Consider the following 19,321-nt stretch of genomic DNA (forward strand, 5'->3'; position numbering starts at 1 on the left):
TGATTTGAATATCTTAAACCTGCGCCACAGTAGACACTCGAGCTGAAGAAGAAAAACTGGGAATCCTCTGTTCTTTATCATCTCTGTCACATGATATCAGATCACTGCTTCAAATCAAAACTAAGTGTGTAGAGACACACCTCACACACACACACACACACACACACACAATATGCTACTGTATACACAGACAACTCAACTAATTTAATAATGCCAGAGATTGAAAGAAAACTTTTAGTATTTGAAATAACTACAAACGCGTCAGCTACACAAACAAAACATGGTCAATTCAAAATCGGAGAGACTCTGCAACCGCATGGCTTATTTCTCGCCTGAAATGTCTTCAGAGCCACATTCCACTGAGCTAATTGTTTTATAATAAAGGAGAAAGTTTCTGAATGAGCCGCCACCTCGGTCGGATTTGAGGGCGGGGGGTGAGACAGGAGGTAACTTGAGAGGCAGGACAGGAGGCGGGTTAAGAGGAGGAGAGATGATGAGGGGTGAGGTAAGAAAGGAGTGACGATAAAGGTAAGAAGAGGGCAGAAAATGTGTGATCCAGAAGGAGAAGAAGTTGAAAAACTGGTGATGGGAGGGAGGGTGAGACAAGGAAGGGGGGGGGGGGGGGCAAAAGAGGAGGTGAGAAAAAGAATAAAGTGGAGCACAGGAAATGAGATGCCAACACTTGTGGAGAAAGCAGGTAAAGAGGTGAAAATGTGTTGAGGGGAAAAGGAGTGAAAACAGAGGCGGAAAGGAGAGCAGAGGTGCCAGGAGCGAATGGAAGAGAGTAAGATATGCATTTTAATCCTTTTTGCATCTTAAGTACGTGATCAGAAACATATACGTCTATCATTATTCTTGCAGTGAGAGGCGCTAAAGGAGAGAAAACCGAGAAGAAAAGAGAGGGGAAGGAGAACAGAGAGACCAGGAGTGGATCAAACAAAGGCTTGTGAGACATACACCCATGTCGTTTATCGTACTCGCCTGCAGAAAGCTTATGATGTAAGATAAGATAATACTTACTTCGCAGTATTGAAGACACACATTTATTTGCCATTGTTGTGGATCCTTGATGTGCGATTACAGCAGCCGTTATTATCACGGCATGCATTCAAATGTAGCGGCTTTGTTAGCTAAACATTCAATCTACAAACTCCACGCCGGCACCCAAGATCCCAGATTAGTTATGCGGTTTACTCCAAATCCCTGCTCTGCATCACCTACGCTATTCAACTTAAAGATTCAGTGTGCACAATTTTAAGGGAGGGGATCTATTGGGAGAAATTACACATAATATTCATAGTTGTGTTTTCATTAGTAAATGACCTGAAACTAAGAATCGTTGTGTGTTTTTCCTTTTATACTCCACAAGGTCGACCACATTTCGGCGCCGTGTTTTCTACCAACGCATCCTCAGACATGAACTACTGAATGCGTCGAATGCCAGTGACTCCCAAATCGTCTTACTGTATATCACCATGCCTAGACCAACATGTCCACAGGAGCGGCAGGCGACCTGGACCCTTGTTGTGCATTGGTTAGGTTTAGGCACTGAACCTACATGGTCGGGTTAATGTGACCACATTGCACGTGCATCTAGTACCATGTGTATTGACATTACATACGTAGCTTAAGATACAGTCATACCTGACAATCAGGATAAGTAAGTGAACACGTCAACATATTCTCACTCCTGAATGGCTGACAAAAGACATGTTACTGTTTTCAAAACAACATGACAGCATAACAGCACCACATGACCTCTGTCATACAGTCACAGTTTGGTTAGGTTTAGAATCACTTGTTACCTCTGCGACTTCCGTTACAAATGTACCTATATTGCCTAAGCTACTTGTGCTACCTATGTTCTTGATGTTAGTCCACTGTGGTTGACTTTTGGTTTCACACTGGACGTGATCAGACATTAACTCTTTTGTGTCCTAACAGCAAACAGAAGTATGGGCTCCCAGTAAGACACATTTTCACCTATATGGTTGTTCTACTGACGACGACAGGCTCGCCTCCTTATTTTTACTATTTCGCCTGATTTCCTCCTTTGCTGCCGTAATAATTGCTAGGCCACGAATTGTCGCTGCCGAACAGCAAACATTAATCTGGGTTGTAATAAGCTGCTTTCACAGTTTACCTATATGCCTACACATTTTTCCGATGAGGATGGACTTGTATGGACACAGTTGTTCAATAGTAGGTTTTTGTTTTTGTTTTTTTTTTTGCAGCCATTGCAGGGGAGGGGTGTTTGTTACAATCTACAATCTAACCACTCAATGACATGAAATCCTACACTAAAAATAATAACTTGAAATCATTTCTACCTAGGTCATTTAAAATGATGGAGGAAATTGAAGAACAACCATTTCTGTATCCTACATTTTCAGACATTACATTTTCCTGTAGGAGGAGTTTGGGCTAAGCCCTGTATGATTACAGTACCTGGCTCCGTTCTGGTTAAGAGTCAGGGGATAACAGTCAAATAACTTTATGTGCAGGAAATCCCCACCTGGCTATGCTCAGTCCACTTAATCCTCACCACTCCGCATCTATTGACATGTACACGCAGCAGTGCAGTGTAACCAGGGATATCATAACCTACCAGCTCTGTAGCTTATTGCCAGTGATGGCTTTCGCATTCATGTCAAACGTAACCACTCACATATTTCAAGAGATTTGGACACATAAAGAAACTTATTTGTGCTCCGCCGCGACATAAAGCAACCATTGTTGCGCGCCTAGCAACAACTGTGGCCGTCCAACATGGAGGAGGAATTCCAGACATTCAGTGAATAGCCTCCATCCCTGTCTGAGTCGGAGGAAATAATGGCTTCAGCTGTGAAGCCGTTCGATGTGTTTTAAGGAGAGAAAAGCAAAGAGAAGTGAAGAAATCTTTACAGGAGGATGGAAGCTGTGCGGACGCGAACAAATGATATTGACATATAGATGTAAAGTATAGAGAAGGTGAAGAGAAAGAGACTTTGGGGAGGGGAGGAGGAAGAGCAGGAGGAGGGGGAGAAAAGGGTGAGATGCAGCAGGGCGACAGTGACGGATGAGAGCCACAGATGACGGAGCGCTCGGTGATGGCAGTTTATCAGCATCTGGTCCGCGGGGTCACTTCAGCTCTTGGACTCCCCTCACTCATCCGTCTCCCGTACCTCTCCCCTCCCAGATCTCCTGACCCGTCTCCCTCTCTCCTTCACCTCCTCCCTCCCCGCTCCCTCTCACTCGTTCGCTGACAGCACCGACAACGCTAAAATGCGCAGTCCACATTTCCTTTCTCACGTTTCCCGCCCCCCCCCACACACACACACACACACACACACAGTGAAAGCAGCGTCCGGGGGGACACAAATTGTGACGGAGAAACACAACTAGCAGTGTAACAGAAGTTGTCAATAACATCAGAGATAGATTAACCGACGACTTTATTGCTTAGGCGTTAACATATTTAAAACGCCAGCCTGCTTGTGGGAGAGCTCGACACCACCCGGCTGATTGAATGTGATGTTTCGGGATGAGGAACAGCCGCGGCGAGAGGAAGAGGAGAAAGTCAGGGGGAGGCCAGGCTCACGCTGCATGTGTACGACACCTTAATTGCGTCAATGATTATCCCTCCACATTACGCTTTTCCCCCGCTCATATTTATAGTTGTGTCCAATTTTCATTATGCTCTTCATTACGGGGCATAAATAACCCGCGTTAATGTGCCCGGCGCACCACGACACACCCCCGTAACACTGCCAAGCGATATCCATCTTGTCCCCCCGGCGATCCGACATTACCTGGCTGAAATATGTCTATTAGCCGCGCGAGGCCCCTCCCTCGCCATCAGAACAGCAGTCCGCAGATGACAGCATTAACTTTTAAGACTTTATAGCATCTTCTTTACCCAACACACACCATTAATCCACTTAATGGCCACCATGACCCCTTTCATCGTGTTTCATAAAATAAAAATATGAATAAAGCCCATTACGATCTCTATTGTGGAGAGTCTCGGCGATAAATCAGAGCGGGTCCTATTAGAAGGATTGCCTCTGTGACAAGTCAGGTTGGCCGCATTAAATCACCCGCGCTGTTTGCTTTATTAAACCTCTTCTTTTTTTCTTTTTTTTTTTGCCCGTTTTTAATACCCAAAGCTGGAATCTTTACCTTCCCACACGGTTTGAGTCATATTTCAATCCCCTTTTTGTCCTTTCGCCAGTTTGTTAGTGTGAGGGCTTCTGAACTAAATATTTGCATTCTGGCTCTCTTACTTTAGGAATTTTCTATCTTAGATATTTCTTCTTGTTTACATCTGCCGCGGCGGAACGCATCGAGGTCTGCAGCTGGCACGAATGTTGCAGCGTAGGGACGCCTCCAAAGTGGCGTAAAAAAGTATTTTGCCAGTTGCTTCGGCCTGTTTGTTTCTCTGTGTGAAGCAACAAAAGTCACCTCCTTCAGTGTGTCATTTTCTCTGTTTTGAGGAAACTTTATGAACGTGGTAAGGAACAAAAGCTCCCCACTGACAGGAATGAGAGTCCATACATGGTAACTGTCAGAGGTGGGGAGTAACAAAGTACCAAATTAGATTTTTGCAGGTATCTGTATTTTACTTAAGTTTTTTACATTCACATTCCCTGAATTGTTCTTTCTACTTCCTTATATTCACAGGCTCGTTACTTAAGCTGGAGCGCCTCTGAGGGGAATTGTCGATTGCTTTATATTTTGACTCATTGCACGCCACCCTCCCAACTTACAAGACTGATTTCAACCCACTAGTGCACATCGGGCGCGGCAGATGCAGTGAAATGAAACAGTGTAAAAAAAAAAGAAAAAAAAGAAAGACGCAACAAGACGGAAACAGACAGAGAGGGAGACTAGCATGTGGAGAAAAGATGCATGGTTGACAAAACATATACTTACTGTGTGCGATGTGAAAGTTGTTGCTCCTGTGGCAAAATCCACAAAGATCTCCCCCCGTTTCTGCAGTTTAGTTCAGATAAACATAGCTTTTAATCATCATTTAAGTCTTGGGTGTTCTGGTATATTTACAGCAGAAGCAGACCAGATTTTGTCTACATTCAGAGAAAAGACATTTGACAAACTCACTCTTAAGAGACGAGCTGTTAAACGCAGTGGATCATTTAGCAGCTCAAGAGACAGACGTTTTTTGTTTTTTTTCCTCAGGAGCTGGTCGACACTGAGACGGAGCTAAAAGGAAGGAGTGAATATTGGACTTACATTCATCAGGTGGAAACAAACACAACTTCAGATGCATGCTAATGTTGCCCACCCCCCACCTTGATGTGCAAATAAGCCACTGCTTTGCAAACACGTTCCCCATACCAAGTAATGATATGTCAGGGCTGTTTGTTTGTTTGAAAAAGAGAGCAAAGAAAAGAACTGTATCGCTTAATTCTCTGTCTTATTTAAAACTTTTACTTCTGCAAAAACAGAAAAATGAGCTACTGGCATAATCAACAGAGACCTGTTATGAATTATAGCGGCCCAATCTCACTTCCAGCACATTTAACAGCAGCCTGGTCAGCAGCCCAAGTGTGATGGTGCAGTTACGCCTCTGGTGTCACTCAGGGTGCAGTAGTATAAAGAGCAAGAAAAGTCTGAGTTTGGGCAGAATAAAGACTTTTGTGACTCTAGCTCCAGTGTAATCACGCAGTTGCATTGTGGGTAATGTGGCACCAGGTTTGAACAAAATGTCCACTGATCCATTAACTCATCATGGACGCAAACAACAAATGATTGAAACTTGTAAAGCAGGACCAGAGATATTGCTGACTTTACCCACAATGCAACACAGCCACTGAGCGACATCACCGGAGGCGATTTATTAGCTCACTTGCAGTTTCCTCTGGAGCCACGGAAGGCTTTATACTTGCTCCAGTTACCCTTTAATTTACCATACATAAAAACTGGATCGACCCTTATTATTATTTACTTTTTAAAAACTTTTTAAAATTTCTATTCTCAGTGTAACCATCATCTGAAAAATCTGCAAAATTGTTTGCAGCTCTTCCCTCTACCCTGTGGGTTTTACCCCTAAGACAGCGAGCCGGGGGTCTTCAGGGATATTAGCACGGAAAACCTCCTAACCCTTATTTTAACCCAAAGCACACTCTATTCCTAAACCTTGCCAAACAGCAACAGTGTCACGATGTCCAAACAATCTAAAAGTCACAGGTTTCATGGTGTGTGAATCGTTCGCCAGCAGGCTTTATTTTGAAAGTTTTAACCAAACAATGAACGAATTATCGCTAACTTGACTGGGAACCATCAACATGCTAAACTCACACTAGACGGGGGACAAGTAGGGCGTCACAGTTTGAAGCTTAAGGCCGCTGACCGAGCTGGAGTGAGAACGCATTGAAGCCGCTTCAACCGTGCAATGGTTCACCCCGTCACTCTGTTAACCTCGTCTACATTTAGTTATACTTAAACAAACAAAAAAAAAAAACAAAAAACAGTTAGAATCAGCATTCATAAGGATTCTCATCCTCCACCGGGCGAGGGCAAAGGCCACTCACAGTAGATTGGGTGAGTGTGCATGTGTGTGTGTGGGGTGGAAATATAAAGTGGACGAGGAGCTCAGGTGTAGATACCGTTGAATTATGGAGCGAGCCCTGCCTGGACAGAATGAAGTATTGTTGCCCAGTATCAGAAAGCTGTCCCCTGCCTTTCTCCTTCCTCCCTTCCCACCCTGCCTCCTGTTCCTTGAAAATTCTCCTCTATGGCGGCTCAGAGGGGAGTTCAACTTCAAAGAATCGTCCTCTCCTTAAGCTTTTTTCTCTCTAACGCCGGGGCGAAAAATTTACCTCCATTAACGGGTAACAACCCCTGTGATTGGGCGTCACATATAGTTTGTTGCTCGGCCCAATACAAGCCAGTTTGCCAGCGAGGACACGGTAATGATAAATGGAATTATGCTTAACAAAAAAGCTATCACTGGCTGCGGTACAAAGGCCTTTGAGTAAATTCTCAATTTGAGGATCTAACGCTGCCCTTGAATTGTTTAGGCACAACAGGGACGGGTGGAGGAATTAATTTCAGATATTACCCCAAACAGCAGGGGTACACAACTCCTCGGGGCGCCACAGACAAAATCTTTCATCCCAGTTAAAAAAAAAAAAAAAAAAATTGAACGGGGATTTAAGGAGAACACACAGATAATTCAATCTTTATCTGCGGCGAGCCACAATGAAATGTTAAGTTTCCACGGGATCCTCTTACCTCAAAGGAGGACTCTGGAATGAAAGGACAACACATCTGAAGCATCTCCCTCCTGCTCTCGAGAGCAAAAAAATACAAGAGCACATGCGCCGGCCGACACACATACCGACGCACAACATAAAAGCTTCTAATCAACATATCAAAGCTGCAGTTCCTCCTGTTCAACATGCTTTGTGCAAAGTCTGCGAAATAGGCAACATACAATCCCTCCTCTGCGAGTACACACCGCCTATATATATATATATATATATATATATATATATATATATATATATATATATATATATATATATATATATATATATATATATATATATATATATATATAGCGTCGACAGCTCCTGCAGATAGCAGACAGTTACAAATCGAGATAACTCTGGGGTGTCAGGTTTTTACGTGCACACACAAACACCGACGTATTTGGCATTCAGCTCCATAACTGCCCGGCAGCCTCTCCGCCTCACATTTACACGGGGCACAATGTATGAGGGAAAGTTTTTTTTTTTTTCCGAGGAAGAGATATATCGCAGACAGGAGTGAGGCGAACAGGCTCGGGCTTAGTAACATCAACTCGAGGCTCCCTGAGATGCCCAATAACAACACTTGGCTACTCCTCCAGAGAGGACCCCCGCTGTAGCATTAGAGTTGTCAACATGCATCCAATCCGCTGGTTTTCGGAGGTCGTTACACTGAGTCAATATGCAATTTGAGGCCGGTTGGCGGACGACGCTGGATTGATTGATTCTGACCTTTCTTCCTGACAGCACCTGCTGTACACGTTCTCCACCAAATAATGAAAAGTGTTGAAATCCCTCAATCTTTAGATTTTGCCTCTTTTCTTCTCCCAAATAAGCGCCTCTGGTTAATCCCACTCATATGTCTGGCTGTAGGTCTGCCTTCTCCACTTTATCTCTAAGAGCACGAGGGGAGACAGGCTCAGGGGGGTGATACCAGCCGTATCGATCTGTGCAAACATGTGCACTCCCACAAACACAAACACACACACACACACAAAAGCATTCCTTTAAGCAGGTGGCTGTGCACAGTTTGGCAATAATCCACCGGATTTAACTCCATCTATCTTACACCTTAACTAGGTTATTTGTAAAAAAAACAAAACAACTGAAAACAAGTTCATCAGACTTAAAAGTAACTAGCGATGGTCGGCCGTGTAATGCTCCTTAACCTAGAGAGACACTGGATTTGAGCCACACTATCAGCACGGCGGAGGGCAATGTCAGCTGGCTGGTGGGTCCAGACTGAAACGTCTCAACAACCATTTGATGGATTGCCGTTCAAATTGGCACAGACGTTCATTCCCCCCGGTCAGCTGATATTTGGCATTAGATTCTATTTAATTGCCTTAAATCAATATTGAAAATAAGATGAAAAACAAGAAAAGGACAGTCAGCCACGCCTGTCTGCGTGTCTCGTGTTCGGGTCCCTTTTGGCAAACTCTTGGCAGACTAAGTGAGCAACTTTAAACATACAAAATAAAAGAAACCCCAGCAGTGTTTGCACAAAGCAGCAGTTACTGATGAGCGGAGAATCCAGCAAGGTCACACAGCAGCGTCATTGTGAGCATGTTAGCATGCGGATGTTAGCATTTAGCCCAAAGCACCACTGTGCCGATCACGTGGCGCCGGTGTAAGGAAATCGCACGTCTGGCTGGGAAGATTCCACGCGAACGCCCCCTCAGATTGGACCAGCTACTTGGAAAGTCTGAGTGCCGAGTTGACGTCATTTGATGCGGCAGACGAAAGTAAACTGTAAGTTGACGGTAACATGCGTACTGGTGGAATATATTTCACGGTTCACATGATCTGTTTCCTTTACTCTTCCTTGTCACTCAAACGTGTGTTGTTTAAATGATCTGCCAATAAAATGCAGAACATCGAACCTCCCACGTTCCAACTTGACGCAACCTGAACGCATCAAAGTCGGAAAAGCGACTTCCAAACTCGGGAAGAGGGAAGGTCCGAGCTGCTAGCAGGTCTGTCTCTTAGACTTAAGATGGATGCAACCGTAAAACTGATTTTGAATGCTGTCAGCATCACGTCGATCCTCGGGTGAAGTGAATGAACACCCTCCTCCAATGAGAGCAGACGAGATCAAGCACATTTCGAGCTGATACTTCTACTCATTGGGGCATTGAAGGGTTACAATACCCAAGTGGGAGGGTCACATTACAAAGAGACACAACATCCCTCTCCCCCTTCAGATGTGAAAACAAAAATCCCTTCTGAGAGGAAGCGAGGCGCCCTCAAATCAATCCATCAAACCAAAAGGACGGCGCACGCAAACGAGAAAAATGCCAATTGTGAATTGAATTCTCTCGTCTCTCGCGCCTCGGGCCTCGAGTCGAAAAAAAAAAAAAAAAGGGCCGGTCACACGAGGGTTTAAATAGAAATCTATTTTCTGGCCTGAAAATCAAACTGGCCATCACTCTGTCCTGCCTCACCTCTCTCTTGGGGACTTGTCACATTTATAACGCGTAGTCATTTTCTCAGCTGTCAAACGGCCGCTGTTACCAAGCCACTGTTCCCCCAACTCAAGCTGTCAACTTCTAATTCTAATCTGCTCGAGTGTCTCTGCGTGCGTCTGCTATGAATCAAGTACAGTTAAAAAAAAAAAAAAGTAAAAAAAATTTAAAAACCTCTTTGGAATTACAAAGAGATTGTTATTATTCATTATTAGCGTGCGTGTGTGTGTGTGTGTGTGTGTGTGTGTGATCTGTAGGGGTCTGCACAGAGGTGGCATAGCAAAGTAGGTCATGACAGAGGTTAGTACTGCATTAGCGACTGTCACAGGCGGGACAGGAGAGTGCAGACACCAGGGCAGCCCTCTCTCTCTCTCTTTCTCTCTCTCTCTCACTCACAGCCTCTCTCGCTCACTCACACACACACACGCCAACGTTTTTTACCGACGAGCCCGCCGACATTCTGTCATGGATCTGAGCCAGCAGGCCGTGACACACATGGAGGGCAGTGTCTGGAACAGGCGGGACGCGTTCGGTCTGTCTCTTGTGTTGTATGCGCGCACGTGCATGAGACAACGTTTGCATATGACAGGGCTGCTCGGCCTGCCAAAAAAAATCTAAATTGTTTGCCCTTGCCAAGGAAAGAAGAAGTAAAGGGGAAAAAAAGAAAAAGAGTTTCCCAACTTCTTTTTTGACATTTTTTTTCCCGGCTCTCAGTGATTTTTAATGGAAATTCATTCAATATTCAAAGATTTGCTCAGTCTAAGCACAGATGAATCTCACGCGGAGCCTTTGTATCGGTATCCATTTCTCGAAGACTTGAGGCAGGGCGCCGTTTAGCTCAGTTGGTAGAGCAGGCGTCCCGTGTACAGAGGGTTGGTCATAGAGGTAAGATCGGGCCTAAAAAATCCAGCCCGACCCGACCCAGGCACGCAGGCATTATAGCCCGACCCAGCCAGAGCCCGACCAATTAACTTGATTTGCAGGCCCGAGCCCGAAGCAAACCCGAAATTTCAAGATTACGTTCACGAAATGTCCGCAAAGCCGTGCGCAAAGCGTGCTCTTGCTCTGCGCCTCCTGTTTAGTAGTAGTTATATAGCAATTACCTTACAGCGCCGCCTTCTCTGTTTTATCCAAATTATTTATTTACAACAAGTATTCCTTAGTTTAGTATCCACACATCGTTTTAGTATACATTTTTATAAACATATATTTATTTTAAAAAAAGTCAGCGAGAGAGAAGCCCGAGCCCGAGCCCGACCCGACCCGAACGTAATGATTGACATTTTAGGCCCGACCCGAATTTCGGGCCGGGTCGGGCTCGGGCTCGGGCTTGGGCTAAAGATCTTACCTCTAGTTGGTCATCGCTGCAGCAGACCCAGGTTTGACTCCCTTTGTTGCGCGTCACTCCCCTTTTTCCTGCCACCTCTTCAGCTAATCTGTCAATAAAGCCATAAAAGGCCCAAAAAAAAAAAAATACTTTCAAAAAATGTTGACTTATGGAAATCTGTCTCATTACTTCTGCCTCCTTACAGTTTAGACTCTCACATGAAAACATAATGATCCAAGCTGTTTCTGTTGTCTGCTGCTGCGAGTCAACGAGCCTCTTTATTTTTTATGTATGTTTTTCATATATATATATATATATATATATTTTTTTTTTTTTTTTTTTTTTTTTTGATGTTCTACAGTAAGTCTCTTCAGTTTCCATCCTCAGAAAGTTGGGGATAATTATGGGAGTAAAAAGGCTCACTGTAAGAGCAGATTAACAACATCTCACTCCGCTGAACTCCTCCACTCCCTTTTATCTTCACAAACGCAGTAGAAGAGAAGACGAGTTACGCAACTCCCACCTTGGGGACCCAGCCGACTTTCCACCCAACTTCTGTCTGTCTCTGCATGTCTAGGGCGTCTGCGAGTCCTCTGCTATTTGATGTGTGTGTTTGAAGCCGCCACGCAACCGGGGGGGAGGCGGATGTGCCTGTTGTTTGCAGCTCTTGACGCTTTTGCGCCGTTCCCTCGAGGACTGACTTTCAAAGCGTGGCAAAGTTGGACCTTTCCTGGTTCTACATTTAACACATCCTCAAAATCGCAGTGCCGAGGTGCTGGGTAGCTTTCTTCCCACCTCTTCTCTTTTATCATCCCTCCAAAGACCCTCCTTTTATTAGCAAGGTTCTGGGAGACCTGCCTCCCCTCTGCTATCATTTAGCTGAAACCTGTCATTTAAAGGAAATGAACATCTGCTTGTGATAGATGTTTTTTTTTTTTTTCATAGAGGCCCAAAAGCCTCTTTAACACATCTGGACCCTCGTCTGAAGTTCTTGGTCTCACATTTTGAAAGGATATGTGATCGCGTCAGGTCCATAACGTTATTATACATCAAAAATGCCAGAAAAGAAACACGTTTTTTTACTGTCCGCTCATTAGAAACTGCTTTTTATCCCCTTTGTGGCAAATACATGAAAAACAAGTTCAACTTTAGGTTAATTGGCTCTGGTGTACCGGCTTGTTTCTGCATCAAATTACCACTTACAGGATATAAAGAGGGGCCAGTCATCAAACTAACTGTTAGTTTGTGTCTCAGTCTGTCAGAATGAAAATGTATGTTGCAATTGCTGCCTATTGATTTAATATTTCTATTATTAGCCTATTCCTTTTTTTAACATCATCTTATTATAATGTGAATTGATGATTTAGAAATGTTTGTCAGGCCCAAATTGATTGTGTTGTTTTATCTCTGTGTAAGTACGGTATCGTTGTTTCATCAGCGTCAGGAATCTTCATGGTTCCCAGACGGTGGGAAAAAAAAAACATAAAAATGGCTGCACTATACACTGTACTGTCCTAATGTTAGCTAGCGGGCATGAGCAACGTTAATGTTAGCTAGCATTATCAATGTTAATGTTGGCTAGCTAGCAGCGGAAAAGTTAGGTAGTGCAAAAAAAAGGAAAAAAAATGGCAACCACTTGAGCATGCTGATGAACAAACATTCAGTGGAGCGGGGGAGAGGGGGATGTCCACGTTTTTCGGAATGTGACTCAAGTTTTTCAGTCCGAGTCTCAAGTAAGTCGCAAGTCAAGCTGAGTCCCAGGTTGTGTCAAGTTAAGTCGAGTCCAGTCTTCATAAAGGGACAAGATGAAGTGGTAGGATTTGTCTACTAATGCTATTATCGACCAATTTATCCAGCCTGTTCAAAGATTACGATAAAGAAGTTTTTTATATGTTATATATATATAATGTTTGATATTAAGTGAAGCTTATCAGACAAATGATACATATTTTTTTAAATGTTTATTTCCTCTCTATCAAAAACCCCATCCCTCCTAAAGCCTGAAATCATGACTGAAAGAACACATGAAAACATGAAAAATGAAAACAGAGAAGTCATCGTATCTCAAGTCAAGTTATGAGTCTTTAACATCCATGTCCACATCGAGTCTCAGGTCATTTATTTTCTGTCAGGTCAGGTTGCAAGTCGCCAAAACAGCGACTCCAGTTGACTGTGAGTCGGAGTCACAATGACTCAAGTCCACATCTCTGCTAATTACCATAAAATCATGAGGCTCGGCTCCCTCCGTCATCCTTCAGAGGAAAAAGAACTGTGGCCCTCCTTTGGACTAAAAACAAACCAAAGACAAAAACGCACTAGCTTTGATCGAAAGCGGCAGATTCTTGATCAAAACTTAAGACAAACATGAGATCTGAATAAACAACTGACTGTATCCATTTCAAAGGACCCAAGCCACTGTGAAAAACACAACACTACTCTCAGAAAACCACGTCTGCTCCTGCTGACACGACTGCATAAGATTATTTGCGCTGTTGATGGACTGATTCCAATGAAACGCCAGTGGAAGAGAACAAGCAGCAAAAGTTGCAGTTAGTTAGTAGAGAAGTCCAGACTGTCATATAACAAAAGGTGTCCAGTCTGTGTGATCATTGCAGTGAGACACGATGAACATTGCAGCCTGCAGATATGGTAGAATACCTCTCAGAAGCTGATCGGTGGTCAGTCTCAAGGCGTTTTGGTTCGAAAAGTTCTTCAGGTAGCAGTTAGATCTTTTTCTGTCTTTTACTGATCTATTATTTAAAAATGTGTTTGAATTCAAAACAACTGCTGGATCTTTTTCAAGGTGAGCATGAAGCCGGTAAATACATTTAAAATTTGATGCTGCGATGACAGCTGAAAGGAGAACGTGACACTTTTTTTTTTTTTTTTTTTTTGAAATCACATTAGTCCTGCTGCGGGGACAGATGGGCTGATTCTCAGGAACATGCACCTCTATGGCCTGAAGCTATAAACTGGCGGAGTGACCCCAGAGAGGCACTGAAAGATGTGGTGTCTGCTACGGCTACATACACAGAGAACTGAACTCTGAGTTTGTCCATTTTTTTTCAGATGCTAGGTAGAAAAATTTGTTTTGCACATGTTATATATCTTTTTTTGCTTGTTTGTTTGTTTTAGAAATGGCTCTACAAAATCCACAAAATTGGCTTTTAGCATGAATAAAAAATAAAAATCAAGCTACCCCAGAAACACCAGTTTATTTATATAAATCTGCTCGGGAAAGATTGATAGTCTGCCTATCCGTCCACACGGCTTTTAATTTGACAGCACAGTGTCCATGGAGTGGCACATGGCATCAATTATAAATATTAAAAGGGAAATTAAACCACGGCAAAAAGAGAGGTGACAGTACAGGGCTGGGCTGCATCCTCAGGGCTTGACAATTGAGTCATCATGTGATATGAAATTACACAGTGTCACCTCTCATCTCCATCCTGCCCACCCTCAGATACTGTAGGCACATTAACATCATGAACAGCTGCTGTGCGAGACGAGAACAGTCAAAACCTACGCAATAAAACAAGGATGAAAGTAACTAAATCAGCTTTTATCCCAAAATGTCTTATTCATATCAAATTTAGTAGCAACGTGGCTATTTGTGTAATAGATTGTTTTAGTGTTGAAACATCACACATCTGTATGGGGAAAAAAAGGACAGCCTTCTATTGCCAGGTTTGCTTGAGCATAAAATTCAAGGAACTTCCAATGACGTTCAAGGAACTCACTTGAATTCAAGGAGCACAGCTAACTTTGAGACAGGGACAACTGTTAAAGGTCAAGTTCACACACAAAATGAAAATTCTGTTATGATCTACTACAAGCAGCGAGGTAGTTCACTCATCATTATGCAACTCTGTGTTGCATAATGATGAGTGAACTACCTCGCTCGAGTGAGAGATTGTAACACCTTCGTGTTGCACAAATTACAGAACATACACACGGTCATTTATGTACAAATTCACATAAACACGTTGCACGTCTTTGATTCTGCTTCAGGGAGTGTGTAAACAGCAGCAGCGAGACAGGGATGATAATGTGGCCGGCATCTTCATGTAGAAAAAGTTCGACGTCTGGGAGACTGCCCATCAGCTTCGACTGCGTGTGAGCACCAAGCAACAACTCAATGCATTTTTTAAAAAATGAAAAAATTCCAACAGAATTCAGTCACGAAATATATCAATACGAGCACTTGAATGAACCATTCCTATTTATGTCTTTTTTTTTTTCAGAAACGACCATAGCCTTCATTTCGTTCTCTCAAATTGCATTTCGAGGATTTCGAGGACCTGAAGGAACAAAATGTACCTGAAGGTAACACATCACAAACTGCAACTGATATCATATTGCAGAAAAGCTTGACCTTTAGAACATGGAGGTAAATGGAGGAAGTGGAAGAAGTACTCTGATCTCTTACTTGAGTAAAAGAAGCAACGCGTCAAAGATTTACTCAAGTAAAAGTACAAAGGCATTTGCATCAAAATGTACTTTAGATACCGAACATAAAACTACTCGTCCATTTCAGAATCACATAATCACATATATAAAACAACTTATAACTATTGTTACTGAACTTTTGCATGTGTGTGTGTGTGGGGGGGGGGGGTGCATAAAGCCCTTTTGTGGCTCTAGAAGAAGCTGTGTGTAATCTTATAAACTGCCTCCAGTGATTAACTTAGTGGCTAGCAGTATTGTGGGTAATGTAGGCACCAAGTTTGTGAAAAGCATTCCACTAGTCATGTATTGCACTCCCATAACATTGCTGGACTCATTATGGACACAAAAAAAACAAATGATTAAAATTGACAGAGCAGACCCAGAGATGTCACCTGGCGCCTACATTTCCCACAATCCAAATTAGCCGCTGAGTGACATCACTAGAGGTGGATTTATAAGATTACGCGCAGCTTCTTCTGGAGCATAGGGCTTTATACTGCTTTTATTTTTTTTCTCACACACACAGTAGTGCTCCCCAAGACCTGTAAACAAACTTTAAAGTGTGAAAATGTGTGCAGTTACCCTTTAGGGACAGTACTTGAGTAAATGTACTTAGTTACAGCCCATTAGGCCACATAGAGAACACTCACCACAAGTCTGAAAGCAATTTTTGCTGTCCCAAGAAATTCAATTTGACTTAGTAAGAGTTTTAGACCGCATATTTGATAACATTTAACGACAGATTGTTAACGAAATTAACTCTGTTCCCATGAGTCATTAGTCTTGCACACAGCCTCACCTTAAACGCACGACCTGTTGACACCGATGCCCTGGAAGCTGTCTAATCTACACACCGCGTCCAGAACATGGCATATGGTGTTTGTCCGTCAGTATGCGAGCCGTGCCAGTCAGGCCGGCACACAGCAGGGGTTGTGTGGGGTATATCGCCGGGTGACTGACCTTCTCAACTTTATCTCAACTCTACTGTTGGTCCACACTACGGTTAAATGAATTAGTGCCACGCAAGAACAGATCAGCATGCTTACAGGTCAGGGTGTTAATGAGAGGACCTTAGAGTTTTCCGCTGAGCCTGACAAAGGCCAGGTGGATGCGGGGAGTTATAAAGGGGAAAGGTAGCCAAGTGGAGATGTTCTCTGTAGCTGTATAGTCCTGCAGGCCTAGGCCCTGTTTATCTGCATCTCCCAACTGCTCTGCTGCACTGAGGCCTCAAACACAGGTAAGCAAGTCTTTCTCTGTATTCCCACAGGATTTCAACTTTGAAAATGTATGTGGATAACAACCAGGGATGAAAGTAAAGAGTAGCATGGGCAGGATCTATAACTCAACCAATCTTGTGTGCCAAGGAGCCTGGCATACGGCCAAGACGGATAGAGGAGTGGCAGGCCCAGATACAGCACTCTGCCAATGTTGTAATGCCTGGCACGGGTGCATTGTTAAAGACACTGTTAAAATGATTCATTTTCAATCCAATAATCTGCAGTACACTATAAGATGTCCACAAAAGGTCTATATAGTTTCTAAATGACTGCTAAATATGTTTTTCACCTTGAAAATGGAGCTGAACTTCCAACCCAGGAGAATATCCATCACAAATGGGATCAGACTAATAAAACTAATAACAATTTGGTAATCTTGGACAGAGCTTTCCCCTCTCTCGTGAGCACTGGAGCAGCTGAAGCTGGACAGCGCTGACCTTGAGGATACACCGACAGTATCCACAGCGGTGATTTGGGGACAAGTGCATTCTTTCTGGCTTGTAATAGACGATGCTTTGATAAAAAAATAAGGCTCACCTGGGGATGAAAGGAAAGCAGAAGGAATCAAAATAAAATCAATTTTCAATTTACTTCAATAGGAGCGAAACATAACAAACATAACCTTGGATGGCTCATCTAAAAAATGCTGTTTGTAAATGTGAGCCGCGAAATGTCCGACATCAAAAAGATAACAGACATTCGGGGTCGATCTCAACTTTAAAAAAACTGCTCACTTCTTGGAATTTAGATGTATCATTAAGACAGTTTGAAGACCACCTGGGTCATCAAGACGTAATTTCTGCACTCATCACTTTTCTTAATCTTTGGTTTTCTCTGCTTAGGCTCGCGCTAATTTGGAAGATTGAGAGATTTGAGTCAAATATCACCCGATAGTTTTTTTTGGTTTTTTTTTCCAGCAGACCTCGTTTCGCCGCGGCTTTTCATCCCGGCTTTTGATTTCCAAAGACTGAATGGATTGTTCAGTTGTTTTTTTTTCTTCTGCTCACTTCAAAGCCCTTGTTCTGAGCCGGGGCTATTGCAGCGTGCCTACAGTGTTGTCTCTGAGCTATTAAACTCCCAAAGCGTGAAGCTATATCTGGTGGAATTGCGCAGGAACGTTGCACGAAATATCTGTATTGAAAGCTGTTAAAAAGAAAGTGGTTTTGTAATGCCTGAGTGTCGTCAAGAAAGGTCTGATCAAACTTCGCCTCATCCTTAAGCTCCCAAGCATCTGCCTCGAGGTGTTAATTATTGATGGGGGGGGGATTCATTTTTCTCTGTCTTTGAAACCTAACAGAATAAAAATTTGATCAGATGTGTGCTATTTTATGTGTGAGCTTTTTTTCTTTTTGTGCTCCATCCAAAAAAAGGTCTCCTTCCCATGGCCAGAATACCATGGGCGGTGTCCATGCTGCTGCTGCTGGTTCTCTACTCCCCCGGGGTGTCCTTGGCCCCGGCCCAGCACTTGTGTGGCTCCCACCTGGTGGACGCCCTCTACTTCGTGTGCGGGGAGCGGGGCTTTTTCTACCGCCCAAACCGGCCATACAAGCGGGATCTGGAACATCTGCTCGGTAAGGCCACATCGGCTCCTCCTCTGTGTGAAATAAGTTCTAATTGTGCGCTTAATGGTGGTTGGAGTTCAGAAGGGGGGACAGCGTGACATTGCCCAGAGACCCCGGGCAAGCTTTGTTACACTGCGGTCCCTGCGATGTTCAAAGTTTACAGTCAGTCTAATGAGAATACCAATTTGGGTCCTGGCTAGAGGAAAAATGTTTATTGAGAAAACACGCTGGAGACTTCCCCGAACTGAATCTTTGAATTTGTCCGAACCATCATTAGTGTGCAAAGCCTGTCTCCTCTTTTGAATTCGGTGGGTTCAGTGGGCTTTTGGTTTCTTATTGTTGCTTTCAACATCTGAAAAAAAAAATAAAAATAAATCCCCCAAATTCCTCATTACTTTATTCCCGATATGCATTATTTGGAACTCTTTCCTCAAACGCCTTACTGATGTTTTGAAGTCAAAGGTGCGAGCTGTGATATGCAGCCATCGGCGCACCATCATAACTCCGCTTGAAGTACAGACTTACGAGACTAAATGGATTGGCCAAGATCAGATTACCTTGCTGTTAAATCTCTATTTAAATGTGACCTGTCTCAATGGTATTTTGACGAACTGGAGGGTTTTGCGGGACTTAACGAATGGCTTTGGGAACTTTCTCCGCTTCTAAGGGTTCCTGACTAAAAGAGCTAGACAGGAGCAGCGTCTGTGGAGGGTCCTGTCTGACCACGATGAGCCCAAGGTGAAGAGAGGCATCGTGGAGCAGTGCTGCCATAAGCCGTGCAGCATTTACCACCTGGAGGGCTACTGCGACTGACACGTCACTCCACGACCAGCACCACTCATAGCTTGTAAAAAAAAAGTCCATTTCTGGCCCAATGCTTGCAGGCTATGTCTTATCAACCGAAGGAAATAAAGCTTCGTGACCCATAACCCAGGGCTCCTCTCTGCAAAGATGTGAATTTGTGTTCTTTGTAGCTGGTGCATAG

At 43.5% G+C, this 19,321-nt stretch overlaps 1 protein-coding gene across 1 annotated transcript; it reads left to right on the plus strand.

Moving 5' to 3' along the window:
• Nucleotides 1–914: 914 nt before the first annotated feature.
• LOC119007595 (insulin-like) lies at nucleotides 915–19,243 on the plus strand. The gene is made up of 7 exons (XM_037077378.1): nucleotides 915–999; nucleotides 1,370–1,534; nucleotides 5,179–5,241; nucleotides 15,060–15,164; nucleotides 15,293–15,374; nucleotides 18,145–18,345; nucleotides 19,004–19,243. The coding sequence occupies exons 6-7, from the start codon at nucleotides 18,156–18,158 to the stop codon at nucleotides 19,147–19,149; spliced, it is 336 nt and encodes a 111-aa protein (XP_036933273.1). The 5' UTR covers nucleotides 915–999; nucleotides 1,370–1,534; nucleotides 5,179–5,241; nucleotides 15,060–15,164; nucleotides 15,293–15,374; nucleotides 18,145–18,155; the 3' UTR covers nucleotides 19,150–19,243.
• Nucleotides 19,244–19,321: the final 78 nt, after the last annotated feature.

The sequence above is a fragment of the Acanthopagrus latus genome, chromosome 18 (genome assembly GCF_904848185.1).
Source record: "Acanthopagrus latus isolate v.2019 chromosome 18, fAcaLat1.1, whole genome shotgun sequence".
Lineage (NCBI taxonomy): Eukaryota > Metazoa > Chordata > Actinopteri > Spariformes > Sparidae > Acanthopagrus > Acanthopagrus latus.